This window comes from Lonchura striata, chromosome 7 (genome assembly GCF_046129695.1).
Source record: "Lonchura striata isolate bLonStr1 chromosome 7, bLonStr1.mat, whole genome shotgun sequence".
Classification (NCBI taxonomy): domain Eukaryota; kingdom Metazoa; phylum Chordata; class Aves; order Passeriformes; family Estrildidae; genus Lonchura; species Lonchura striata.
The window spans coordinates 37,625,281-37,653,226 of record NC_134609.1 but is presented as its reverse complement, the minus strand read 5'-3'; the positions used below and the strand labels follow the sequence as shown (position 1 = coordinate 37,653,226).

General features: G+C 51.8%; 1 protein-coding gene across 1 annotated transcript; it reads left to right on the top strand.

Annotated features, from left to right (window-relative positions):
* Positions 1-160: 160 nt before the first annotated feature.
* PAPSS2 (3'-phosphoadenosine 5'-phosphosulfate synthase 2) lies at positions 161-27,946 on the top strand. The gene is made up of 12 exons (XM_021537080.2): positions 161-199; positions 14,475-14,580; positions 16,000-16,235; positions 16,943-17,081; positions 17,346-17,464; positions 17,584-17,697; positions 18,316-18,427; positions 22,137-22,342; positions 24,461-24,596; positions 25,731-25,999; positions 26,454-26,683; positions 27,376-27,946. The coding sequence occupies exons 1-12, from the start codon at positions 179-181 to the stop codon at positions 27,515-27,517; spliced, it is 1,830 nt and encodes a 609-aa protein (XP_021392755.1). The 5' UTR covers positions 161-178; the 3' UTR covers positions 27,518-27,946.

Here is a 27,946-nt window from a genome sequence, read left to right as displayed (position 1 = left end):
CCTGCGCTCGCCGCCCGCTCCTTCGGGGGCCCGGCGCGCCCTGCCCGGCTCTCCGGGGGCCGGGCCGGAGGAGGCGGCGGCGGGGGCGGGCGCAGGGCGAGAGGGGCCGGCCCAGGGCCGCGCTACGTGTCCCGCAGCCCTTATAGCCCCGGCCCGCCGGGCCCGCCGCAGCAGCACCATGTCGGGCCGCGAGCACACGGTAGGGACGCGCCGGGGAGCGGGGGGCGGGCGGTCCCTGCGGTCCCTGCGGATCCTTCTCCCTCTCCTGCGCTGGGATGCCCGGGCAGCGGCAGCCGCGGCGTTCCGGCAGCGCTCGGGAGCTCGCCAGCCCATCCATCACTCGGGGATGGGCGCGCTGGCCGGGCGCTCCGAGCATCCTCCGCTGGCATTCGGCCGCATCCCGCACCTGTCCCGGCGGGGCCGGAGCTCCAGGCAGCGCCTGCCTCGCTCGGGGCTCTTGGCGTGTCCCCTGCCTCGGTGGCAGCCGGGGAAGGAGCTGGCGAGGCGCTCGCCGCCGCCGTCGGGCTCTCAGCATCGCTGCGCACACGGCAAAGCGAAGTAATCGTAGCCAGGGCACAGCTCAGTTAGAAATTAAAATTGCAAATCGCAGCCGCAGCCAGGCATCGCGTTCCGCTTGCCGGCTGCCCTCCCCTACTCCTTGGATCTAGGATGGGAGCTCTGGGTCCCTCTGGCTGTGCGTACGTTTTCCAGGTTTTAAATCAGAACCAGAAAAAATCTTGACGTAAGTCTTTCGGGCTCCTTTCTGCTGGTTGATTTTCTCTCTTTCTCTCTTTCTCTCTTTCTCTCTTTCTCTCTTTCTCTCTTTCTCTCTTTCTCTCTTTCTCTCTTTCTCTCTTTCTCTCTTTCTCTCTTTCTCTCTTTCTCTCTTTCTCTCTTTCTCTCTTTCTCTCTTTCTCTCTTTCTCCCTTTCTCCCTTTCTCTCTTTCTCTCTTTCTAAGTTTGCCATAAACTTTTCCGATGGATTTGATGCATTTTGGACACAGTGGTAATGTGTCCGGGGAGGAATGCACCCAAACCCACACGGAACAAAGCGCGCCTGTGCAGCAGGGCGTTCGTGGAAACGCAAAAACCTGTGGCTTAGGGATTATTTCAGGCAGGGGAGGTGCGAGCCGTGAGCTGTGTATGGCAGTTCTGTTTATTGCTGTGACGGGAGAGAGGTATTGCTGAACTTCCAGAATAATCCCTCTCCTTTGCCTCCACCCTGGGGTGGAAAAATGACCTTTATAAGCGAGTTTGTGGCTGACCTTTGTGCCGTGACTGTCAAAACAGATGCTATCACCTTGACAGTTGTAGGCGGATTTTTGTGTGCTTATCTGCCAGGTATCCGATGGAGTGAGAAAAGGCGTGATTTTGCTAATTACAAGAGGTTTGGGGAGTGATGGTGAAATGGTGATGTCCCATTAGCGATCTTCCTGTTCCTTGCCAGGAAGATGTGGTTGCACAGTGTAATGGAAGCTCTCCAAACTGCAACCTCAGCAGCTTCTTGGTTTCAACCATCTCCAGTTTATATCAAAGGCCTGGATAAAGAATTTCACGTTGGTCAGGGTGCCCACAGACAATTTGTCGTGACACCTGTTGTAGCTGCAACAGCCAAAGGTGTTGCATTTTAAAATGAAGCCACAATAATTTTTCCTGTTGCGATCCCTATTTATACAGCAGTAGAATCATCCTTCTGTAGCCCCTTCTTGTTCCCCATTCTTTGTTTGTGCAACATTTGTTCTCCCATTACGAATCCTTATTACTCCTCAAAATCCTTGCTGCTACTAAAACCTCCGTTTTATCACGGTTTCATGGTGCGTTAATCTTTGTCCCAGGTTTTGTGAGGCTGGACGTTACCAGCTTTGTTCACCAGCTGAGGGGATGTCAGAGCTGGGTTTTGCAGGTGATGTTGATCAGCTGTCAGTTTTGGAAAGGCACAGTAGTGCCAGCTGTTGTGAGCTGGACCATTGTGTTATTTGACAGTGCTCCTCATTTTGCAAATTGAATAATTAGAAGCCCAGGATTTAAGTCCTAAATTCAGCCTGAATAATGCTCTCTGGAGTTTGAATCTGTTTTGAGGATGCTTTAATTGAACACCTATTTATTAATTGACAATATGGTAAAGTGTAAAGAAGAAAACTTTTTTTTTGTTTGCTTTTTTTACATGTGTTGTCCTTAATAATTAGCATGGTATCTTAATTCTGCCTTGTGTGAGGACCAGAGTCTTGGTGTGCAGGAATCTCTCTTTGGCTGGTTAATGTGGAAATTCTTTGTGCTCTCTTTCTGCTCATGACACTGCAAGAGGCATGAAGCCCTCTATGTGCCAGGCAGTGCCCTCCTGTTCCCAGCCCTCAGCGACAGAAAGCATTTATTCCTGGCCATTTCAGGACTGATTTTTGGGCAGCTCTCTGACGATGTCCCTCACACAGCCCTCCTGTGTGCCTGGTGCTCTCAGGAGGCAGCACGGGGCGCAGGCAGCGCAGCGAGGGGGTTGCAGCTGTGGGCCTGCCCTTGTTCATTGTGCGGGCTCCTGCACAGCGTGGCTTTCAGGGCTCCTCGGAGCTCTGTGGACAGAGCAGCTCCTGCTCCCCACGCCCGCGGTGCCGCCGGTATTTCCGCAGCCGGCTCCCCGTGCCCGCCGAGCGAGCGGCGTTTTCCTGGCAGCCAGGAGGACACAGATGGAGCACTGTGCTCCAGGGAAGCTGCCCACGGAGCCCGGAGCCACAGCCCTGCCCTGCCAGGGTGGCTGCCTGCGTGGCTCGGTGTCCCCAGGGCTGTGCGGGCGGCGCAGCTCAGCGCATCTCAGGGATGGAGGCGTTGGGAGTCCTGCCTCTGGCCAGTCAAGTTTCTCTTCGGTCCCCTTGCAGGTGCTATGGGAGAATGAGAGCCTGGTACTAAAACTGCCTTTTTCAGAAGTGTTTCAGCTTTGTCGCCTGCCTGGTCTGGCAGCAGCATCTCCAGGAGTCAGACTGGTGTGGCATCCCTGGCTTGCAGTGGGATGTGCTGCAGCCTGGCGGGTCACAGAGCTGTAACTTCTGCTTGCGTTTGTGTAGGGCTTATGTGCAAACGATGTGGGCTTATTCAAATTTATTTAAAGAGGAGCAACAAACCTACAAGATCAAATCAACCCTGAGGAAAGAGGTTTAGTTTCTTTGCCTGAAAACTACTCTCATGTTGAAAAAAACAGAGCTGCAGGGCAGAGTTCAGATGGACTGAGTGATACCCCAGGCGGAGCAGGAACATATGTACATCTCCATCGATTTAATTGCCAAGCAACATGAAAGAAAAAAAAGCTTATTAAAACACCCAAACAGTGCATTCATCTCCTCTCACACTTACTCTTAACTGTTGCCTTGAATGTAAAAAGCAAAACAACTTGAAACTTGTTTATTTTCAAAGCAGTTCTGAGTAGCTCATCACAGTGACACTGCCTAGGGGACAGGGTAGCAAAGCTCTGATTTCAGGGAATTAGCGTGGCTTGCTCTGCACTGAGTCACTCAATCAGGTGAGTTTTCTAAAACTCATGTTTTATCCAGGGAGTCACAAGCTGCTTGTTCTTACAGCATGATTTATTCTGTGGAACACGGTGCCCAGCTCATTGCACCGTGACATCCAAAGGTGATTGTTTCCCAGCTGCTCATAGCATGCTTTCTTGGTTTATTTTCTATTACTTTACTTTATATCTCTTTTCTTTGAAGACCATGGAAAGGTGAGGTGATTAACTTCTGTTGCTTTGTTAATTATAACTTTCTCCACTTTTCTTCCAATTTCTTCTGAAGCCCTTCACTATTAGAAAGTTCCTGTGCTATTTCATTCACTTGGGCTGCCAGTGTGCCAGACCAGTGTTTAATAACCACACTCTGCTCTGTAAGAGCGAGCAGGTTCAGTTTGGGGAATTTCAGGGAAGAAAAGCCAGGAAAAGTTGCAGGTTCTTAATTATGAATGCATGATCCCTCCAGGGGTTGAGGAGTTAACTAACCATCTTGGTGTGGTCTGAGCACCTCTGGTGGTGGTGGTGGTGGTGGCTGGAGTGGTGCTGCCATCCCAGGAGGTGGCCAAGGCATGGAAACCCAGCTGTACCTCCTGCAGCTGAGTGGGAGCACTTTGAGTCAGCGTGTTCCTTCCTGTCCTGCTGCTGGGCTCTGGCACAAATACAGACTCCAGCCTCCTCTGGTTTTCAGGCTGCACAGATCAAGCCACAGCCAGCCACAGGTCCATGCCAAAAGCCCTGCCACAGGTATGGGTTTCCATCCATGCCCTGCAAGAACATTTAGTCAATCAGCAGATGAAGCTGAAGACCCCACACTACCCAGACACATGAACTGCAGCTGCAGCTTAGATTTAGGCCATGGAGATTTTGTTTTTCTGGAGGGTTTTCAAGACAAACGCTGGCATATTTGCTTTTTTTTTTTTTTTTTTTGTTATTATTAACTGGGCTGATGTTGATCCTGCAGGGTGCCTTTAGAAATGAAAAGCCCTTGCCTATCTGAAACCAGGTGTTTTAGATAAACTCACAGCTGTACGTGCCCCCAGAAGATAAGTGGCATGCAGGGCCTGTGTGAATGCTTGAACCTGTACTTTGGTCACGCTGCTCGTACACTTTGCTTCTCAAAAATCCATTAAGAAAAAGGCTGTGTAATTCAGGTTGCCATTTATGAATTTGCTGTTATCGTGAGCGGGGTGCCACAGCTGAAGGCAGTGAGAAATAGCTCCTTAATGGGTTCACAGCTTAATCATTTCCAAGTGAAAATTTACACAGAGTGTATCATTAACAAAAGGAGGGATGCAAAAAAGCCCTGCCTGTGCGTCATGCCACGGGATGCTGGGAAGTTGGGATTTGCCTGTGGGGCTGGTAGTTCCCTGCTAGCACTGCCTCCTCTCCCTCCCAGAGTGGTCTTTGCTCCTTTGCTCACAGCTTGGCTCAGTTACAGCTCCATGTGTCAAAAGCTTTGTCTGCTGAGTGCGTGCCAAGATGTGTTTGGAGAGCAGAGCTTGAGGAAGGAGTTGTTTTACACAGATTTGATTTGATTTTCTGTTAGCTGCAGCACTTTGTGGGTTGTTGAGATGAGCTTTTTTTGTGCATTGCTGGAAAACAACCATCCGCACCTATATTTCCAAGACTTTCTGACCTGGAGGTCTTCATGGCCTCTCTGGCAGAACAAAATGTTTTCTTCGATATCAAACTGTATTTTAGCTTCCCATTGTGGTGCAAAAAGTGTGCTTGGGTGGGAGGTCATTTTGCGGGCCTGCCCAGCCCTTCTGATGGGAAGATCATTAGGCTGTGCTGCCAGTGAGCGTGGGAAGAGGGGAAAAAGTCATTTTAGAGGAGGGGTTTTTATAGGGCTGCTATGGGGTCTGGGCTGGGCATCTGCCTCTGGGCATGATGAGCCCTCCAGCCATGGCTGGGGCAGCTCATTGCATCTTTGGGAAGCTGATCTGAGACCCTGGGGATGGATGTGAGGGGTGTGGAGCTCTCAGGGGTGCAGCCTGAAGTCCAGGCAAGCTGCTCTTCAAACATATGTCATAAATATTGTGGGACCTGAAGTCTTCACCTGCTGTTGGCCTTATTCACCACTACATTTCTGTGGTTGTAAAACTGGGGGTGATGCCACCCTCTGAGAGATGCTGGGAGTTTGCACGAACTTTTGAGGGACCAATTAACAATAACCTCCAAGGAAAATGTGGAACTGTTCTTGGACCAGCCTTTGAGCAGCATAGAATGACTAAGGGCTGTGCTTACACCTGCTTTAGGGAGGGGTGGGGGAAATGCTGAGCAGCCACTCGTTCAGGAGGAGTCCAGCATCCTTGGTGCTGACTTAGTCCAGGGTCTGGTTAACCCTGCGTGCACTCACACATTAAAAACCCATCTTGCAGCTTGTAGGGCTCAGATGCGCAGGGAGATGGGGCAGGAAAACTTCATCCTTCTGCAGTCCTCAACTTGGATTTGTGCTCCTGCAGCAGCACATTCAGTGGAACAGCAGTGAAAACAGCCCTGTCTTCATCCAGCAGGATTTCTGAGGGGACTGAGGAACCTGAGTGAGGGGAAGATCTGGCCCTCTCTGTCATTCCCAGTGGCAGCAAGGAAAGAATTTATGGCTGGGACACCAGTGCATTGTCCCCTTTTCCACTGATTTACAACCTGAGATATCAGAGGCTGTGCCTTTCCTCCTGATAGTCCTTGATGAACTTTCCTTCCATGAATTCATCGTAATGGTTTTTTCCAGCCTAGTGAACTTTTGGCCCGCCAGGCAAAGTTCTCCCATTTAACTGTGTCCTGTGTGGTGCTTCTGGCCGAGTTCCCCTGAGCTCCTTCCTGCTGCTGCTTTTGCACTTTGAAAACCCTAAAAAAGGTGCTGAGGTGGACAGAGGTGTCCCGTGGCCTGCTGGTGACCACTGACCACTGCAAAGTCAGGCACATGGGGCACAAGAGGTGGGGTTCAAGGCTGGGCATCCCACCTGAGGCAGGGAGAGGCACTGGTGTCCACGCACTGAGAGCCCCCCAGCCTGGGCTGGAGTCCAGCTTCTCCCTTTCTTCAGGCTGCCACCAGGTCCTGCAGAGGAGAAGCCTCACACAAAAATGAGTTCTTTTACAGAGTCACTGAGGCTGGCAAATCCCTGCTGGCCCATGGAGTCCCAGCTGTGCCCAGTGCCCAGAGCACTGAGTGCCACCTCCAGCCCTTCCTGGGACACCTCCAGGGATGGGCACTCCAAAGCTCCCTGGGCAGCCCTGCCAAGGCCTGAGCAGCCTTTCCATGGAGAAATTCCTGCTGCTGTCCCAGCTGAGCCTCCCCTGGCCCAGCTTGAGGCCGTTTCCCCTTGTCCTGTCCCTGTTCCCTGGCAGCAGAGCCCGACCCCCCCTGGCTGTCCCCTCCTGGCAGGAGCTGTGCAGAGCCACAAGGTCCCCCCTGAGCCTCCTTTGCTCCAGGCTGAGCCCCTTCCCAGCTCCCTCAGCCGCTCCTGGGGCTCCAGCCCCTTCCCCAGCTCCCTTCCCTGCCCTGGACTCAGAAATAGATGCATTTTAAAACCTGATGAAGCTGCTTGAAACACAGATCCTCTGTAGCTCCTGCTGCTTATGGAACCACTGGAGCTTCTCTGAAGACAGTGGATTTCTCTCCTGGGAGGAATAAGTTGGGCGTGGTTAAAGGGGGTTATTTTATCCCCATATCACTGAGACCTGTTCTCAGGTTTAGGGTGCCTGTCCTGCCACAGCAGGAGGTGGGACATGTACAGTGACATATTTACCATAGATAACCACAACCCACTAATTAAATTCCTGATTCTCATATTCGGGAGAAAAAAAAATTATTTACACATGGATACAATTCCTACCTGGAAATCTCTTTGATACTGAAGTTAATGTGTAGTCAGAATCTGTACCTTTGCCCTCTTTTCCTCTTGTTCCTGCAATCTGAGGGACTGATACTCAGTTTCCCATTGCTGTAAGCAGATCTTTTTCTCCAGGAGAAGGTAGAGAAGCAGGGCTGTGTGTTCTGGGTGGTTTTCCTGACAGGCATCAAACCAAGGCAAGTTCTTCTGCAATGTCAAACCTGTTGTTTGCAAAAGGAGCAGAGGCCCACCTGCTCAGGTGGGTTAATCTGGGGGGGATCATTTAGCAGAACTGCTCTGAATATTAAACATTGGGCCACCATGGAGGGGTTTGGTGTTTAAATTGTTCTTTTGGTCAGTGCCTGACAAAATGCTTTGTTTGTTAAATATTTGTTGTCCCTGCAGCTGTCCCTTGAGATTTCAGGAATAAAGATGGGGAGATTGTTTTTATAACATCTGTCCTGGCCTTGCAAGTTTATCCCAAAAATGTAGGAGCACAGGGTGAGTCACTAGCTTTTCTGCATCGAGGAAATTAGAGTAGTGACATCATCTCATTTCAAGATAAGAAAAGGCCTGAGCTGGGAGCCTTCAGGGAGGCAGATTTCAGTACCCAACTGCTGATTTGGACTCACAATGTAGAAATCAGCATCTGATTTGTGAAGTTACTGGAACATGAGCCTGATTTTGTTGATTTTCTTATCTTTTTTTTGTGTGCCAGTGTTGTATAAAACTTGATTGTGACAACCCAAGCTGTGTGAATTTATGCCAAGAGAAAAATATTTGAGCTGCCATCAGCAAATAAGGTCTTGCTAAGAGCTCAGAAATTCTTGTGGCTTAAGAAAACACGGCTTCAGCTTAACAGCAGCTTGAAAGTCTTGTGTTAACGGGGTCTGGCATCTGCAGCTGTCTGTCTGCAGGCTGAAAGGCTGCTTGTTTTGGGGCACTGGGATGGCTCTGCTGCTCTCCTTAAGGTCTGTGTGTTACGTTCCAAAAGGAGCAGGCAGCGAGTGCCAAGGAGAGCCTGAGCCTGCTGGGCTTTATCCAGAGCACGGCGAGGAACAGGGATCCCAGCCCAGCATCCTGCCCAGGCCTGGCAGTGCGGGCAGCCCTCGGCCTCTGCAGGGCCCTGGTGGCACGGGCAGGGGCACTGCTCAGCTGGGTCTGCAGAGAAAACACAGCTCTGCTCACCTCCAGGCCTGGGAGAGGACACGCAGCCGTGGGCAGGGAACAGGGGACACCAGCCTGGGAGCACGGAGGTGCTGGCACAGCGGGGACACCAGTATGGGAGCAGGGAAATTGTGGCACAGAGGGGACACCAGGAAGGTGGTGGCACAGTGGGAACACCAGTATGGGAGCAGGGAGGTGATGGCACAGCAGGGACACCAGGAAGGTGGTGGCACAGTGGGAACACCAGTATGGGAGCAGGGAGGTGATGGCACAGCAGGGACACCAGGAAGGTGGTGGCACAGTGGGGACAGAGCATGGGAGCAGGAAGGTGGTGGCACAGCAGGGACACCAGTATGGGACACCAGGGAGGTGGTGGCACAGTGGGGACAATAGCATGGGAGCAGGGAGGTGGTGGCACAGTGGGGACACCAGGAAGGTTGTGGCACAGCAGGGACACCAGTATGGGAGCAGGAAGGTGGTGGCACAGAGGGGACACCAGTATGGGAGCAAGGAGCTGGTGGCACAGCGGGGACACCAGGAAGGTGGTGGCACAGCGGGGACACCAGTATGGGACACCAGGGAGGTGGTGGCACAGCAAGGACACCAGTATGGGAGCAGGGAGGTGGTGGCACAGCAGGGACACCAGGAGGGTGGTGGCACAGCAGGGACAGAGCATGGGAGCAGGAAGGTGGTGGCACAGCAGGGACACCAAGAAGGTGGTGGCACAGCGGGGACACCAGGAAGGTGGTGGCACAGCGGGGACACCAGTATGGGACACCAGGCAGGTAGTGGCACAGCAAGGACACCAGTATGGGAGCAGGGAGGTGGTGGCACAGAGGGGACACCAGGGAGGTGGTGGCACAGTGGGGACAATAGCATGGGAGCAGGGAGGTGGTGGCACAGTGGGGACACCAGGAAGGTGGTGGCACAGCAGGGACAGAGCATGGGAGCAGGGAGGTGAGCAATACAAAAGATGCTTGCAAGGTTCCCACTTCCCATCTGGACCTGCATCCTGAGGGGTTAAACAGGCAAAATTTCCAGGGTAACTCCTCCTCCTTGCTGGGGTTTTCCCTTGGGAAAGAATGGGGCTGGGTTTGTTTGAAGCCTTTTCTGCCTTAGTGCAGTAAATGAATATTTGGGGAAAGTCCATAGGTTTTGGGTTACAAGAACTAAGCTAGAGTGTCAGAGATGCCAAGGTTTCTCATTGTTCTTCAGTGTGATTGTAATCAAATCTCTGCTTCCACAGACAAAACCCCCGTTTTTCCTCTCTTCCTCCTTTTCTTTGGAGTATCACTTTTGCTCTTCTTCAGCAAATGACTCTTTTACAGGCGGTTTTCCCCCATGGTTGCTCATGGATACAGTTATCACCCTTTTGCCACAGCAGCCCTGGTAAAAGAAAATAATTTTTAGAGGAAAAATTTGATAAATGTAATTTTTATACATAAAATGCAACTGGCAGGAACATTTTTTTTTTTTTTCAGTATGCTGGCAGGAGTTGGGAGGGTTTTTTTAATGATAGGGTAGCTCACTCTCCTGAGGCTTAGGGGAGTGTTTGACTTCAAACTCAGAATCACAGAACCTCCTGGGCTGGAAGGGACCTACAAGGATCATCAAGTCCAGCTCCTGACCCTGCACAGGACACCCCAATAATCCCTTCGTGTGCTTGATCCCACTGTTTGCCTGTGAAAGTGAAGGCTTGCTTGATCACTCTATCATTTTAAAAGCCCATTCTACCATTTGCAAATGGGATTAGCTACAAACATTTCAAAAGCCTCTATTTTTATTTCGATTTAATTTTTCCTTCCTGGAGACATGTCCAGGCTGCGGTACCAAAATAGGGTGTGTGTGAAACGCTTGACTGGAAAAAAATGAATCATATTCCTGCTGCTGTGAGCTTGCCCTATAAATAAAAAGGCAGCTGGGGGAGTCCTGACCCTGCCCTGGCTGCTGGGTCAGGGTTTCCCTGGGGCTCTTGAGCTGCCAGCTGGATGCTGGTGCTGAGTGAGCACGGTGCTCCTCAGCCTTGGCGTGAGCCGTGATTTCGGGAGCGAGCCCCTCTCCAGAGCAGGGTGCTGCTGCAGCCTGCCATGAGCTGCAGCTCCTGGACAGCTTCCAGATCCGTGTCTGTGCCAGCTGCAGCAGGCAGGGGGGAATTGAGGGCACCCTAAGGACATGGGCTTGGTCCTGATGGGCCACCGTGATGGCCAGTGTGGCTTGCTGGTGCCTGATCTCCTTCTGCAGCATCACAGAGCTCTGCCTTCTCTGGGTGGCTGAGGGTGTTGTGTGCACTCAGGGGATCTCTCAAATGCCCTGCTCGGCTCCCATCTGTCCTTCATTTCCACCCTCAGCTGTTGAATGTGGCACTTGCAGTTGGTTCTTGCCTTGCTCCCACTCGTGATCCAACCATGGAGGTGCTGGTTGAAGAACTGGGGATGTGGAGGCAGGAGGAGGTGCTGCCCTAAGGACCAGAGTTTGAATTCCTACTGGGAGATGGCAAAACATCCATGCAATTTGTTGGGAAAACCTTAAACCCAAAAGGGCAACAGAGCTGGGGAGGAGTTCTGATGAGGAGCAGCTCGGGAAGCTGGGAAGGGGCTCAGCCTGGAGAAGAGGAGGCTCAGGGGGGACCTTGTGGCTCTGCACAGCTCCTGCCAGGAGGGGGAAGAGCCTGCAGGGCTCAGGCTGTGCTCCCAGGGAACAGGGACAGGATGAGAGAAAACAGCCCCAAGTTGTGCCAGGGAGGCTTAGATTGAATATTAGGAAAACTTTTTTTGTGGAAAGGGTTGTAGAACTTTGGAATGGGCTGCTGAGGGAAATGGTGAAATCACCATCCCTGAAGTGTTCAAAAAACATGTGGTTATGGCCCCTGAGGACACGGTTTAGTGGTGAGCACAGCAGTGGTGCTGGGTTGAGTGTTGGACTTGATGATCTTCAAGGTCTTTCCCAGCCTTCACATCTCTATAAGTCTATGATTATAAATGTTTCTTGTCTGGTGCATTTTCTATTAGATGTGCAGCAGCTCTGCTCCCAGCAAACATCAGTGATGTCTGGGAGAGGCCCCACAGACCTCGTGCTTTTAACTGTCAGATGAGAAGAGAAGATGCTCCCTGATAAGATCTCCTTGAGCCGTCACACATAATCTATGTGGGTGAGCACAGCTACTCCCTCCCAGGGCCCATTACTTCAGGGGGTGCTGAGGTCACTCTTTGGGATGCTGTGAATTGAGCAATGGTGGCCCTTGGAGCAGAGAACACTGATGGCTCCTGATTTCCAGCAAGACTGCCCTGTTTCAGAGGCCACATCTCTTTATTCAGGAAGATCACTCAGGAAAAACCTCCTGCCTCTGGCTGCAAGCTGCTTTCACACAGCAGGGCAGCATCTTGTCCCACCAGGGTGGCTGATGGAAAGCTTCTTCCCTTGGGAAACTGAGCCAAGAGACCCTTGGCAGGCAGCTCAGTCAAGCCTGATGCTAAAGACAGCCAAGATCTTGGTGTCCCCCTGTTTGCCACCTTCATGGGAAGGGTTCAGTAGGAGGGGAGGCCAAAGGCAGAGTTAGGGTTTGGTTTCTTGGGCTGCTGCAGCCTCAGCCCAAGGTTTGGAGCGACGTGTTTGTTTTTTTTCTCATTTCCTGGATGAGGTAAGGCAGGGTGGGCTGAGCACTGAGCTCATCCAGACAGGGCCAAACAGCAAATTTCCAAGGAATGGGGAGAGCGTGGCAGTGTCATCTTTAACCATCTGTCTGGCACGGGATGCACAGCCCTTCTTTGGAAGTGCTGCTGGGACATTTATTGCCTTGTTTAGGGCTGAATTATAAGTCAGATGTTCCTCTCCCAAACCTCATTTCCTTCACCCAGACTAATCCAGGACATGCTTACCAGTGTCCTAAATTGTCCCTGCTTTAGGGCCCAACATCCAGGTGTTGATGTTGCGATGATGATTGGATTATCTATTTAAATATCTTTGATTTGCAGTGACAGGGCTAAAACTCCAAGAATCAAATGAGCAGGACAGCCCTGCATCTGATTAAACCCCCTCCACTGCTTCTCTCTGCCTCCCAACCATCTTGCAGGATGTGCTCTTCCTAAGCAAAATCTCTCCAGGATTTGCTCTCGGGCCATTAATGAACAGTTTTCCTGGTGCCTTCACTCCCTTCCACCCCACTTCAGCTCTGGCTTCCCAGGCCATTCCTAGCTGGTGGATGATGAGCTGGGAAGTTGGTCTTGCCCATTCCCAGCTAAGCAAGCTCCCAGCCCAGCCATGCAGTTGCTGAGGGTTGGGAAGAGTTTCCTGGGAAGTTTATGAACAGAGCAGAAAAATCTGAGGGATTTGGTACCATCTGGAGCTCCCAGCAGGTGGGAGAGGTGTGACAGTGTTACTGAATTACAAAAATGCTCTCAGTGGTGCTTTCCCAAGCTCCCAAAGGTGCCAGCGTGCAAAATAACAGCTTTGAGATGCTCACAGGGAGCAGATTTATGGCACAGCAACCTGTACTTAGAACAATCTCCTTACATCAGCCGTGTGGGAATGTGCCAGGTCCTGCATCTTCCCCAGGCACGGACGTTAGCGTGGCTCATCTCCTGTGGGACACAGCCTGAACTCCTGGGGATGGCAGAAAATTAATCCATGGTGGTGCTGTCTCACCTTTGAGAGCCCAAAATGTTCAAACTTCTGACAACCCCCTGCAAAAAAAAAAAAAAAAAAAAAAAAAAAATCCTACAAAAAAGCAGCAAAACAGAACAAATTACAGAAAGCAAGCCTTGATCTTTTATTTTCTGAGTCACAGGACGTGTAGCATTCACTCACCTTCTCAGGGGCAGGTCTAGAGATGTTTTGGGTTTTTTATAGAGCACAGACTGGTTTGTGTTGGAAGGAACTTTAAAGCCCATCCAGTGCCACCCTGCCATGGCAGGGACACCTTCCACTGTCCCAGGCTGCTCCAGCCTGGCCTTAGGCACTGCCAGGGATCCAGGACAGCCACAGCTGCTCTGGGCACCACTCCCCAACCTCACAGGGAAGGATTTCTTCTGTATAACTAACCTCAGTTTCCCCTCTTTCAGTCTGAACCCATTCCCCTTGTTCTGTCTGATGAGCAGTCCCTTTCCAACTTGCCTGTAGGCTCCCTCAGATACTGGAAAGTTCTGTGAGGTCTCCATGCAACCTTCTCTTCTCTCTCTGCATATATAGCCGAGATATATTTATATCTTTGTTCCCTCCTTGTTCTTTCCTTTGCATGCCTCAGTTGGGAACATCATCCTCACAATTAACAAAGTCTTGTGGATATTTCATGTGGACATTCCTTGTGGAGGTGCTGTTGCTGGAGCTGCAGGGCACAGCCAGGCTGGTTCACCTGCAGCCCTGCAGAGACTCTGGGGTCAGCAAGGTTAGGAACCACCAGAATTAGGAAGCACCAAAATTCAGGCCTCTGGCTCAGTGCTGTGCTGGGAATGGCACATGGACACATCACATTTCCTCTGCCTCCCATCCCATGTGTGCCCAGCTCGGGGCTGCTCCTGCCCCAGCTGCAGTTCTCGTGTTACACAGCCAGTAAATTAGCACCTGAAGTCGCTCTTGTTTTGCAAGCATGATTAAAATAATAGTTGAGTCTGTCTGTGTTTGAAACTGTTGAGAAGGCAGGGAGGGTGTCTCTGCCCAGGCTCTGTGTCCTGCCTGCCTGCAGGGGGATCAGTCACCTGGCAGTGCTCCTGCAGCAAAGCCAGTCACCTTCTCCCTTCTCCCTGCTGGCACAAAGGCATCACCACCAGGAACACCCTGGGCAGAGGCAGAGAGCCTCCAAACAATGAGTCTGGACAGAAATCCAACTCACACCAAAGCACCAGAGTTCACCATGTGAACCGCCACACCATGCTACCTCATTAATGAATTTGCATTTCTCTCCCATCTGTTTGTCCCAGCAGAGATTATCTTGTGCCCTGAGAGCAGCAAAGGTAACAGAAGTGCTTTGTTCTGCTCTGTTTCCTCAGGGATCCACCAACGTGGTTTACCAAGCCCATCATGTCAGCAGGAGTAAGAGAGGACAAGTTGTCGGCACCAGGGGAGGGTTCCGAGGCTGCACCGTTTGGCTCACAGGTATTTTTGTCTGGGTGTGAAAGCGTGGCCTCACCTGTGAAACTCCATCAGCATGGCTGGCAGGTGGGGATTTGGGATCTGCAGGAAACGTCAGCGCTCCCTGCGAGCTGGGGATTGCAAAACATCCCCACGTGGGAAACGCAGACGCGCGGTGCTGGCGCAGCAAGATGTTCTCCCTGGCAGCTGCTGCCCATAACTAATGATTTTAGGGATTTCCCAGCTGCTCTCAGCCTCCTTTGAACATGTCAGAGGCCTACGGGGTAGCACTTGTTGTTCCCAAGTGTGTAGCTGAGGAAGCCTTGGCTCAAATCCAGCCAGTCTTTGGCAGCGGAACGTACCTAGGGTTGTCCAAAACGCGGATGTTTTCATTCAGGAGGGGTGGGAAGGTTTTTGGGACGTGTAGGTCTGCTGTGTTTGAGGCAGCAAGAGGCAGTCACCTTGTCTGGAGAATAAACACTCCCAGCCACAGAGTCATGTTGGAAGCAATCCCTTGCATTTGTTTTTTTTTTTTTTGCCCTTCTCTTCTGCCTTGAAGTAGAAACTCATTGTTTGGGGATTAGGGTCTGCCAGAAATGACAATTGCATTTTACATTTCTAATATTTAGACAAGTCTGTCTTTTGCCAGTTGACCAGTTGTTCCTTTGCTTGTTAAATATTGGCATTTTCTTTGGCTGCTGGAGGATGTTGAAGGACACGCTTGGAAGGATTCGTAAAGCCATTCTAATTTCCCTTCCTGTCACCTTAGGTTGTAGATGCTGGATTAAAGCACATTTCTGTTCTGTTTTCCTCCTCAATTTTGAAGCGCCCAGTCTGCTTTTGTGTAGTTCCTGAAGCCAAAAGCCCCACCCAAGGCAGTTTCCTTCCTTCTTTGAGTGTTACTCAAAAATCTTGTGTCTGAAAGGTTTGAGCTCACCTGGCTGATGATTATTCTTTCAAATACTGTCCTAGAGAAGGAGGTGATGGGGGACCTTTGCTGCCAGAGCCTGTCCCACTCCACGTGGCTGCAGCAAGAGCCTCTCCTTGGGTTCAGAATAGGAGAGCAGCTGGCTCTTGACAGTGGGAGCAGGGGGAGGAAGAGGAAGATGAGGAGAGACCTGGAGGAAGCAGCATCCTTTCAAACCTCCCCTGCTTCCTGGAACCCAGCGTGGCCCAGCAAGACGCACTGCTGGGTTAGACCCCTCCAGAGGTTGGGCTGTAGATGCTTTCCTCAGGGCATTAATGCCATCCCTCCAATAATAAGGGTTGAAAAGGTGAAGGTTCATCTGTGAAGGTTCATCCTTCATCTGTGAAGGATGAATCCACTTCCTTTAGGAAGGAACGAGGTAGGGAACTTCAGACAGAAGGAGTTTGGCCGCCGGTGTCACTCATTTTGACTCTCTTGACCTCAAACCTGACCCCTCGCTTTCCTACCTCCCCGAGGCCTTTCTGGTGCTGGCAAGACAACCATTGGCTTTGCTCTGGAGGAGTACCTGGTGGCTCATGGCATCCCCTGCTACTCCCTGGACGGCGACAACGTCCGGCACGGCTTGAACAAGAACCTGGGCTTCTCGGCCCAGGACCGCGAGGAGAACATCCGGCGCATCGCCGAGGTGGCGCGGCTCTTCGCCGACGCGGGGCTCGTCTGCATCACCAGCTTCATCTCCCCCTTCACCAAGGCAAGTGTCTGAGCACACCAGAGAGGATCTCAGTCTCACCTCAGATGATGGAGATGGTTTGTGGAGAGGGTTTCCCGAGTGCGCTGCTGGATGCAGAGCGCCGCTGACACGCAACCGCGCGCCATCGGTGTTCGGAGGGCAGCGGCCTGGCTGGATAAATTCAGTGTTGCAAATTGATGAAGAGCTAAGAGGAGTTTAAGATCTCCCTCCTATTAACTCCTCAGAGGCAGAAAAGAGTCACAGAAGCAGCAGCCTGTCCTAGACCTCTCACTGTTGTTTTTTTTCTGAAGATTTGACTGTGATTTTCACTTCCTTAGCTGCTGGTATCAGGCTGATGCAAGCAGTTCCTTTTTTCACAGAATCAAGGAATCACTGAGGTTGGAAGAGACCTCTGAGATCATCTGAGAAAACATCTGACCATTTTCACATAGGGCAGATAATTATTCACAATCTAAATTTCTGCTGTCCTGCCTAACGAAAAGATCTTGAGGATTTTTGTGGGAAAAGATGAAAACAGCTTAGAGTTGTAGATTTTTATAATTTTTTTTTTAAGTATCTTTAAAGAAAAGGAGGGAAATGAGATGAAAAACCCTTTTTAGAACTAGTGTACATTGAATAAATCTATAAGAGAGATTAATTTACTTGTGTCAAAATCCAGGGAGGTCTTTTTGCTGCAATTCAGATTTTTCCCATCTTTCTTCTAACAGGATCGTCTGAACGCACGGAAAATTCATGAGGCAGCTGGACTTCCTTTCTTTGAAATCTTTGTAGATGCTCCTCTAAATATTTGTGAAAGCAGAGATGTGAAGGGCCTGTACAAAAAGGCAAGAGCTGGAGAGATCAAAGGTATGGAGGAGTGAGACCTTATTTTGCCTTTTGCTTTCCAAAGCTTTGGATGCCTTGTCCCGGCAGTGCCACACATAGGGCTGGGTGCCTAGAGGCCCTTTGTAGTGCACAAGAGGATCTTATTCCCCTAATCTTACTGTGATAAGTGTCATTTGTTGTACCCTGCATGGTTGAATGCCCCCTGGTTTTTTATATAGTGTTCTTGGCTCTAAGGCACCGATTATTCTATTAAACAAATTTAATTTGGGGGTTAATTGTCCGTAGGATTCACGGGGATTGACTCAGAGTATGAGAAACCCAAAGCTCCTGAGCTGGTGCTGAAAACAAACATTGCATCGGTGTCTGAGTGCATCGAGCAGGTCGTGGAGCTCCTGCAGGCACAGGTGGGTCACTTTTATGTCACCATCACTGGCAGCTTTGGAACCCTGCTCTGGGACACTGCCTTTTTGGTGTGCCTGTGAAAACCAGCGTGCTACAAGCGCTGCCTGCCTCTGTCTTTCAGAACATCGTGCCCCAGGGCTCAGTCAAGGATGTTCTGGAGCTCTTTGTGCCTGAGGATAAACTCAGCAGTGTCCGGGCTGAGGCAGAGAAGCTGCCAGCACTGGAGATCACTAAGGTACTGTCACACACAGGCTCTGACACTGCTTAGCTGCTCCAAGGGTGGAAGCTTCCAGGAGGATGTTGCCCAAGGGGCCTGTGTTCTTCTGATGGCCCTGACCTTTTGTGGCTGTGGTTTATGGCAAGCTGAGGTGGGTTCCTGATCCTCAGCCATTGCCTCCCCACTGTGTGCTGCAGGGTGTCAGCCTCCTCTGCTGTGTCCATACAGCCCCACAGGTTCAGCTGCCAGAGGGCAGGGTTAGATGGGATATTGGGAGGCCCTGGCACAGGGTGCCCAGAGCAGCTGTGGCTGCCCCTGGATCCCTGGAAGCGCCCAAGGCCAGGCTGGACCAGACTGGGGCAGAGGAAGGTGTCCCTGCCCATGGCAGAGGTGGGATTGGATGGGCTTTAAGGCCCCTTCCAACCCAAACCATTCTGGGTTTCTAAACTGTGCTGTGAAACTATGAGCCTGGCTTAAAAAGCCCCAAGATACATCCTCCATGTCTTTCTCCCCTTTATGAATGTCCTGTATTTGAAGCAAAAGAAAATGAAATGCTGTTTCAGCAGAAGGGAAGGAAAAGCAACCTCTGAGTGTGACATGGTGACAGGAGTGTGACCCTCTGGGTTTGTTTTGCAGCTGGATCTGCAGTGGGTGCAGGTGCTGGGCGAAGGCTGGGCCACTCCTCTGACAGGATTCATGCGGGAGGCAGAGTACCTGCAAGTGCTGCACTTTGGCACCCTGCTCAACGGTATGGATCCCCTGTGTCCTCCTGTCCTGCCCTGTGGCACACACCAGCCTCCTGAAGGTGGCCAAGGTCACCCTGCTGTGGCCGCAGCCCTGGCTCACAGCTCTGACATCTCGCACGGTGCTGCTCAAACCTTCTGGGAGTTGTTGTGTGGCTCTTGCCGTGCTTGGCTGGGTGGAAATAGAGATGCAAACCCAAGGCCAAGGAAGCAGGGAGGTTCCCAGGCTCAGCTGGAGGTGAGAGGAGAAGGCAGCTGCTTCTTGGAAACAGGAGCAGAGCCTGGTTTTGCCCCCCACCCCATTTCCCTGCTTCTCCAGCATGGTAGCTTGAAATAAATCTGATTTATCTATGCATTAGCATCCTGTTAGGGGTGCTTCATCCCTGGAAGAGGGAAAGAGGGCTCAGGTGATGCCATCCACAGCTGAGACTGGGGCACAGATGTTTCCACCCCGTTTCTCAGCTGTGGATGCCGTTGCTGCGACTTCATCTGCACATGGGGTGCTCACACTGGGGTTTGCAGACCTGGCAGTGATCTCTGCTTTCTGGGATCTGGGTGAGCAAGTCCCTTTGAGCCTTGCATGCCTTCTAGATGATCCTGTGGTCCCACAGGGCAGCGATTTGCTGCTGTTGCTCAGATTTGGGCACCGTGCAGCAGAGGCAAAGCTCAGGAGTGCTCAGTTTGCACTGTGGGAGTGTCTGCGTGGGGGCTCTGCTCCCAGACACGCCATAGCCTTTCACCTCTGCCCAGTGTGCAAACAGCATTCAGGAGCACATGTCCCTGTTATCAGAGCCTCCCCTGTGGTCTTTGAGCAGCCTGTTGTGCCTGGGGAGGTCGCAGAGCGCCCTGGGATGGCCACGTTGCCCCAGAGCCCCGTACTTTGTGCCAGAAGCTCATCCCAGAGCGTGTCTGCTTTTGGGGTGCCCTCCCAAAGCTGCCAGCATCCCTGAGCACATCTCCTCTGAGCTCTGTGGGCAGATGGTCAGGGTTTGCAGAGCTCTCTGGGGAGCAGGACAAAGGCCAGGAGAGCAGCTTTGCAGGGGATGAGCTCTCCAGAGCGAGGGCTGTGTAGCAGAGGGCAGCAGCAGCTGGAGATCCTGTCTCCATGGGTGTCTCCATGTGGCCAGGCCCTCGGGTGACATCTGAGTGGGACAGAGAACACCAGGTGCTCCTGGAGAAGCTTTGGGAAGTGGTGGAGGGTTCCATCTCCTGGTGCTGAGGCCAGGACACGGCACTGCCAGGGAGAGGCTCGAGCCTGCTCTCCCCAGAGCCATGGGCACAGCCCTTGTGCCCTGGGGTGGCTGATGGTTTGGGCAGCTCCCGTGGTGTTTTGGGGACACTTGTTCAAGCCAGTGCCCTGCAGAAAATCCCTCCTGGATGCCCCAGCAGGGTGATGTGCTTTGTGCAGGGCCGCCAGGAAGGGGGGTGGACCTGCAGCAGTGCAGCCCTGACTCTGTCACAGGGGTGGCAGTGACAGTGCAGGTGTTGGCTCACACCCCGTGTGAGGCTGTGGTAGGATCACAACCACACCAGCAGGAGCTTTCAAATGCTTTGAGTCTTGAAGTGGTTTCTGTAACGTGCCCCTGAGCGTTAATTATCTTAATTATGTTTGTGTTCTCCCAGGAAAGAGGCGCTTGGTAGCTGGTATGTATGGAACTGTTCTCGGGCTCTGCACAAACTACCTCAACTGAGATTCTTTCTGCCTATAATGATTTGAGATTTACCAAAAAAAACAAAAACCCAAACGACCAAAACCAAAAAAAAACAACTTGAAATTATTATGAAATTATTACAGCCATGGCCCATTTTTATGATCCAGGCAGTTGTGACGTGGCCTGACACACCCCTGTCCTATGGAGCAGCCTGCACAAAGATCCCAGTTGTGTAATTTTATAATTACCTCTGCTGGAGTGATCTTTTGTTACCTCTCCATCCTGCATTTGGGAATGGAGCTGAAGATACTCGCTTTCAGCAGCATTTGTTGGTTTCATAATGCAGCTTTATTTCTTTTTTTTTTCTGTGCCAGTTTCATTAACTGATCATTATTTATATGATTTAAATGTATGAAGTTGATATTGATTGGATCCCCTGTGAATATAATTATGATTATTCATGAAAATTGCTGCCTGACAGATGAATGATACCCAGTCATGAATTTAAAGTAAATGCAAATAATTTAATAAAAATTAAAGTAAAAATCTATATCACAGTCAAAATCCTCAAATTAAGACTCTCAAGGGTCCAACCTGATTTTGGTCAGATCAGAATGAATTGAATCAGTGATTTGTTTGTGACTAGAAACCCATCAAAGAGATCAATTCTCCTGTACTGACATTGGAATATTGTTAACATCCAAAAATCCAAGGAGAAATGGGAGGACCTTGCTGCAACACTGGGGAATTGGGAGAGTTGGGTTAAAACCAACATGATTTCAATCTGCTTCGGGACAACATTGAAATTAGAAACTGGGTGTGCACTTGCAGACTCACACAGAAAACAGGTTTGAAATGGGCAGTGCAGAGATGTAAAGGGGCAGCAGTAACAATATAGAGATAGCCAGGAAAAAAACCAAAAAAGAAAAAGAAAAAAAAAATTAAAAGTGTGGTAGAAGAGGCAGCCCAGGAGGTTGTGCAGGGAATGGGGTGCTCCATGGAACACCAGCCTGGAGCCATCTCCACAGAGGTGGTTCTCCTGGAGGAGAAGGCTTTTTCCAAGCACACTGAAATTTTTCAATTGTCTAGGATTGCATTTTGCCAGCACATTTAAATTTTTCACCTTCACAAGCAGCTAACAAAGAAAAACCAGGGAAAAGGAGAGTACAGGAACTGAGATGCTCCATGTGTCTAGGAGACACCTCTGGCCCTTAGATAAGGAGCTTTTATATTCTGCTAACATCACCATTTATTAGCAGTGCAGAGAAAACTGCTGCAGTGACTGATTTTCCATGAAAACCTCTGTTTCCTGTGCTCCTGGGGCTGGTTTAAAATTTTTGTTCATGCAGGAAGGGTGTTCAACCCTCCTGCATGAGGGTTGTGAGCATCCCCACGGTGCTGCTGGTGTCCCTTTGTCCTGGTTTAGGGCAAATTTGGGAGAAAACCTCCAAAGGGGTTCCTCTTGGAAGCAAATTCAAGCAGCCTCTCCCCCAGCTGGTTCAGGAAAAGATTTTATTGGAGAAAAGTGGAAAATAACCTGCTTATTTAGCAGGTAAAGCATTCACCAGCAGAAAAAAGTGAGCAATATTAAACAGTAGAACCTCTGGCTGTTGGAAGAGATGACAAAGTCAGGAAGTTCCCTCAGCTCAGCTCACTCTGTCTCTTATCAGTCCCTTATCAGTTCCCCTGGCACTGGAAATGCTGCGGCCAATGACCAGCCTGGTGCAAGATGCTGCTGCTGCTCTGGGTGTTCAGTCCAGAGCAGGTTTGACCAGGTCTAAACAAAAGGAAAAACCTCAGTGCAGGGAAAACTAAAGGCAGCTAAAAACTAAAGGCAGAGGCGAGCTCTGTCTGTGAGAAGGATGCAGGGGAGCAGCTCAGGGTGTGAAAACAACCCGCTTCTCCCGCCCTTCACTCTCACAACCGGTCCTAAAGGCGCAAAGCTGATTTCCAGGCTAAATGAGGATTATCCCACAGCGAGCAAGGCAGGGATGCGGAGTGAGCAACCCAGCGTGCTGAAGGCACCCCGCAGGGCGCTGAGGCGCTGTCGCTCTCTCGGCAGACGGCGTGGTGAACCTGAGCATCCCCATCGTGCTGCCGCTGTCGGCGGAGGACAAGCAGCGGCTGGAGGGCAGCGCGGCGCTGGCGCTCAGCTTCCAGGGCCGGCGGCTGGCCGTGCTGCGCGGCCCCGAGTTCTTCCAGCACAGGAAGGAGGAGCGCTGCGCCCGCGTCTGGGGCACCGCCTGCCCCCGCCACCCGCACATCCAGGTGGGCCCAAGGGGATGCCGCGCCCCTTGTTGGCGGAGCGAAACGAGTTGGTCTTTGTGCGCCGGAGAGCATCCCTGGGGGCTGGCTCCGTGTGGTGGGAAAGTCTCTCCTCCAAGCCGAGCTTCCAAAGAAAGGCTCAGCAGTCTCTGTTGTTTGGTCTCAAGGCAGTTTATTGGAAGTTATCTAAAAGATTTTCTCCTCGGGCTGCTGTGGTTTGCTCAGAGCTCAGGCAGAGGCACACACACACCCTGACATCCTCTCTGACTCTCCCCACCCAGGGCTGCTGCTCTCTTTTATATGGTACATTACGTGTTACATGGTTACAGTTTTCCCCCAATGCCTATCACCTATATTAAATGGTGATTTTCTATCTTTTATATGGTACATTACGTGTTACACGTTCACAGTTTCCCCCAATGCCTATCACCTGTATTAAATGGTGATTTTCTATCTTTTATATGGTACATTACGTGTTACATGGTCACAGTTTCCCCCAATGCCTACTACCTATATCAAATGGTGATTTTCTATCTTTTATATGGTACATTATGTGTTACATGTTTACAGTTTTTCCCCAATGCCTATTACCTATATTAAATGGTGCCTTTCTACTCTAAACCAATCTGTGAGTGACAACATCACCAAGAACATGGAGGTAAGGAAGAAGAAAGAGGCAGGACAGGGCAGGCCCAAATCCCAAATCCATCTTAAAACCTCTGACCCCCATGTACAAAACCAAAACCCCCTGTACAGCACTCAAAATTTCTTCCCTTTACTTTGTGACTACTTCTGCTATAATATCTAAACTTTTGTGACTTCTTGTTCTCCCTGCAAGGCTGGTAAATTGTTCCATGGTTCAAGCCCAAAATCACAGCTGTTTCCAGCTGCCTGCCAGGGTCTCAAATGCTTCTGACCTGGGCCCGGAACCTCCAAAAATGTCTGAGGGACATGTTGAGTTCCGACATTTGTCAACTTAAAAAAAAGCCCAGAAGTTTCTCTCCTCAAAGATGCCTCATAGGACTTTGGGGACTTCACCTCAAACTTAAGGACAGCTAAATAGACAAAAGCAAGTCCCACCTAAGTAATTCACTAGAAAATAAGAGAACACAAGAAGTAAATTGCTTTTGTGAAGTGTTTTAGCAGGAGCAAGAACTTCTTCCCTGGCTCGGTTTTTCTCTCTATATAAAAACCTGGGTTGATTTTTCTCTCTCTTTTTTATTTTGCCTTTTATTAAAACTTTTCTGTTCCCAACACTGCCACAGGAGCCATCCTCATACTTTTATGCCACCTGAGGTAGCTGAGCTATCAAGGGTGTAATACTTGTCTCTGAGAGCTTGTAAGACCTGGCTCAAATAGACAGTGTTAGGTCCAGCCCCTCCCTGCCACGGGAAGCACAGCCTCGGGGGTGAAACATGGCCAGGGGATGGAGAAGTGAATTTTTCCAAGGTTTTGAGGGTGATGGGTTTCCTGTCTGCATTTCCAGCCCAGCTGTTTGCTGGGAACCTGTCTATCCCAAGTAGGCAGGACTGATTTTTTTGGTCACCAGCCCATCCCAAGCTGGCAGGAGTGAATTTTTTTGCTTTTCCCTACAGGCAGCCAGCAGGGTTGGTGTGTTTTTGCAGCTTCTCTCTTCCCACTCAGTGTGTGGCAGTACAAGGAGCATCATCTCTCAGAAAAGGAGAGCTCTGAGTTCCACACAGTGACTTGAGTTTCTGCTTTAAAAGGCTGTGGTAGTTCTTTCCCCTCCCTGAAAATGCCTGGTTTAATTAATCAGCAGCAGGTGTGTGCCTTGCAGGAGGCTCATTCCTCCTGTGTATTCCCAGGAGGAAAGCAGAGAGGGAGGTGGAGGAAGGTTTTGTGCCTTCCTATGGACTGCTGGCTGCCACAGGGGAGTGCAGCACCCAGCTGGGTGGGGACTGGGTGGCTGCTGCCCCACTTGATGAGGTTTTGCTGCCCAAGACATTCCTTCATGTGGTCACTGTGATGATGTTTTCCACCTGAGACAAGGGAAGGTCCTTCTCCAACGGGGTTGAGCCTCACACCTTTCAAATGAGACTGGGAGAGGGAGAAGGAAAAGTGTGCCATCCCCTTTGCACTGAAGGTGTGTGTCATTCCCAGATGGTGATGGAGAGTGGAGACTGGCTGGTTGGTGGAGACCTGCAGGTCCTGGAGAAGATCAAATGGAACGATGGGCTGGACCAGTACCGCCTGACCCCGCTGGCTCTCAAGCAGAAGTTCAGGGAAATGAATGCTGGTGAGTGCCCTGGCTTACACCAGTGACAGGGCTCTTCCTGCCCCACTGGGCCTTGGTGTGATCCATGACTCCTCTCAAGCTCACAGCACTTCCAGGTGGCTTCTGGATGCTCCCAAAACAGGGCTGTTCGGGAGGGTGGGCAGTCAGGGGGACTCAGGGCACGGCACAAAAAGTGGCACAGGGCTGCTTGGTTAGGGCAGTGCTTGTGATGGGCTGTGTCCTCAGTGTGCTGCTCTGAGGGCTGGGAAGTGCTGAGCATCCTGCTCGCATCCCCCTGGCAGGTCAGATCCTCTCTGCACTGGCATTCTTGGCCTTCACACCTGGGGCACAGCTCAGGTGTCTTCTCCCAGCTCTCTGTCCCATGGAATCCCAGCATGGTTTGGGTTGGAGGGACCTTAAAGCTCATCTCATCCACCCCCTGCCATGGGTAGGGACACCTTCCACATTCCCAGGTTGCTCCAAGCCCCGTCCACTGGGGATAGCAAGGGTCAGACACCCACCCTCACTCTGGAGAAAGAGCACTGGCCCTCCTGCAGGTGCCACTGAGCTTGGGGAGGTGACAGATCACTTAAGCCATCAGTGCAGGTGTCCAGTGCCATGCACAAACATTGCAGGAGAGCTGACAGGGCTGAAATCAGCCCCAAAGCAAGGGACTGCAGTGAAAATAACCTTGGCAGGGTGATGTGTGTGTGTGAAACACTCAGCTGAGGCGTTCAGGGCTTTGCTTGTGTGGAGACAGGACACACAGGTCTGTCAGGGCTGAGGGGCACACACAGGTCTGTCAGGGTACACACAGGTCTGTCAGGGCTCAGACAGGGCACACACAGGTCTGTCAGGGCTGAGGGGCACACACAGGTCTGTCAGGGTACACACAGGTCTGTCAGGGCTCAGACAGGACACACAGGTCTGTCAGGGCTGAGGGGGCACACACAGGTCTGTCAGGGCTGAGGGGCACACACAGGTCTGTCATGGCTCAGACAGGGTACACACAGGTCTGTCAGGGCACACACAGGTCTGTCAGGGCTCAGACAGGGCACACACAGGTCTGTCAGGGCACACACAGGTCTGTCAGGGCTCTGTGGAAGCTCAGAGTGTGGGATTGAGCCCTGTGACCCCCCGACCTTTCCCTTCCAGACGCCGTCTTCGCCTTCCAGCTGCGCAACCCGGTGCACAACGGGCACGCGCTGCTGATGCAGGACACGCGGCGCCAGCTCCTGGAGAGGGGCTACAAGAACCCCGTGCTGCTGCTGCACCCCCTGGGCGGCTGGACCAAGGACGACGACGTCCCTCTGGAGTGGCGCATGAAGCAGCACGCGGCCGTGCTGGAGGAGCAAGTCCTGGACCCCAAGTCCACCATCGTGGCCATCTTCCCCTCTCCCATGCTCTACGCTGGCCCCACGGAGGTAACGCAGCAGGGCAGGGCAGGCAGCCTGTCCGTGGGGGTTGTGCTGGCAGCCTGCCTGGAAAACCCCAGGAAGGGGGATGGAACCATGTCCTCACTTTGGATCCCTGCATGGTTTACCTGCGCTTGCTGCTGCAGCATCCCACACAGAGTTCTGCTCCATCAGCTCCCTTCCTCTCCTGGGCTGTGGAGGGCTGGGGAGAAGGGATACACAGGCTTCACCTTTTTCTGGTGGGCAGGGGCGCTCATTTGTTTGCCCCCAGGGGTTTCCCTTCTCTCCCTAAACCAGTGGGATGGAAGGGGCAGATGCTGAACCTCCCCTCCCGTGTGCGCCGCTTTGGCACGCCGCAAAATCAAACTGCCGCCAGATCGGAACCAGCTCAGCTGCCACACGCTGCCCGAGGATCCCCGGGGCCTCCCTGTCCCCAGCCCAGTCCCCGTGTCCCTCCCTGCAGGTGCAGTGGCACTGCCGGGCCCGGATGGTGGCGGGGGCCAACTTCTACATCGTGGGGCGCGACCCGGCGGGGATGCCGCACCCCGACACCAAGCAGGACCTGTACGAGGCCACGCACGGTGGGAAGGTGCTGAGCATGGCCCCCGGCCTCACCTCCGTGGAGATCCTCCCCTTCCGGGTGGCTGCCTACAACAAGCTCAAAAGAGCCATGGATTTCTACGACCCCAAAAGGTAACGCAGCAGCCACGTCGCGCTTTTCACGACGTGCGGTTTGTGGGCGCCTGATGTTTCTCCCCTCTCAGCCCCCTGAATTAGCAGGCTAGCCCAGAGATTTGAGGCTTTGAGGGGAGGAATATCAGGAGATGGCAAAGATTTCCAAAAGAGGCTCTTACCCCAATATATGATGGTGCAGCTCTCTTTATTCTGTGATGTCCAAAGGGAGAGCGGGGCAAAAGAGAATGAACAGGAAATGTCAGGGGTTTATCCAGGCTTTGGACAGGGAGGGCTCCTTGGCTCTCTGACAACCCTGTCAGGGCATGAAGGAGAGTCCAGGGTTCTGTGATCAGAGTCACAGGGTCCCAGGGAATGGGGGAAAGGCATATCCAAGCACACTGTAACAGGCACCTCGGGCTCGCAGCGTTCCAGGAGACGGGGAAAAGCCATGTTCCTCCCTAGGAGAGGAATGGGGGCAGAACCTGGGAAAGTCACCTGTGTGTTCCTCCAAAAGCTGTTCCCAGGTGTCATGCAACTAAAGATGCCACCAGGGAGGAAAAGCAGCACAGGCTGGGTGCTGAGAGGCTGTAGGAAGGCAGCCTCCCTGAGCTGGGAAGTGTTATGGACACTGCAGCTCCTCTGGGATGAGGCGCCCTGGGGGGGTGACTCGGGCCAGCTGTGCTGATGTCACCTGTCTCTGTTTCACACAGGCACGATGATTTTGACTTCATCTCAGGAACACGCATGAGGAAGCTTGCTCGGGAAGGGGAGAACCCCCCGGACGGCTTCATGGCCCCCAAAGCCTGGAAAGTCCTCACCACCTACTACCAGTCACTGGAAAAAACGAATTAACTCCTCCTCCTCCCTAGAAATACCTGTATTAAGAGTGAGCAATGATCAATTGATTCCCTGTGACACAGATCTCCTTGGCATGACCCTGGGATTTTCCTACTCGGGTCAGAGTGTGTTTTACCAATCAGAAATACTTTGAGCCTGATCCTTCTCCCCCTAAAGCTGCTGGGAGTGTCCCATGGAGCTGGAAGGGATGGGAGTGGGGCCTTTGTTCCCAGTGGTGCCAGGAGGTGCCACTGGGATGGCCACGGTGCCGCCAGGGCCCCCCAGCAGCTCCCAGTGCAGAGGGGACTGGGATCAATCCTGCCTGTGCCCTGCCTGGAGCAGAAATGAAGAAGTGCCTTTCCACCTTGTGCCTTAGACAGTTTTTGCTAATTAACAGCAGAATCTTTTTAATGCCCCTTTTATAAAAAGGACTTTTTAAGATCA

Coding starts and splice junctions, on each gene's coding strand:
- PAPSS2 (XM_021537080.2), top strand. CDS start 179: ATGTCGGGCCGCGAGCACACG. Junction 17,465..17,583: donor TGGAGCTCCTGCAGGCACAG/GTGGGTCACTTT, acceptor TCTGTCTTTCAG/AACATCGTGCCCCAGGGCTC. Junction 17,698..18,315: donor CAGCACTGGAGATCACTAAG/GTACTGTCACAC, acceptor TTTGTTTTGCAG/CTGGATCTGCAGTGGGTGCA.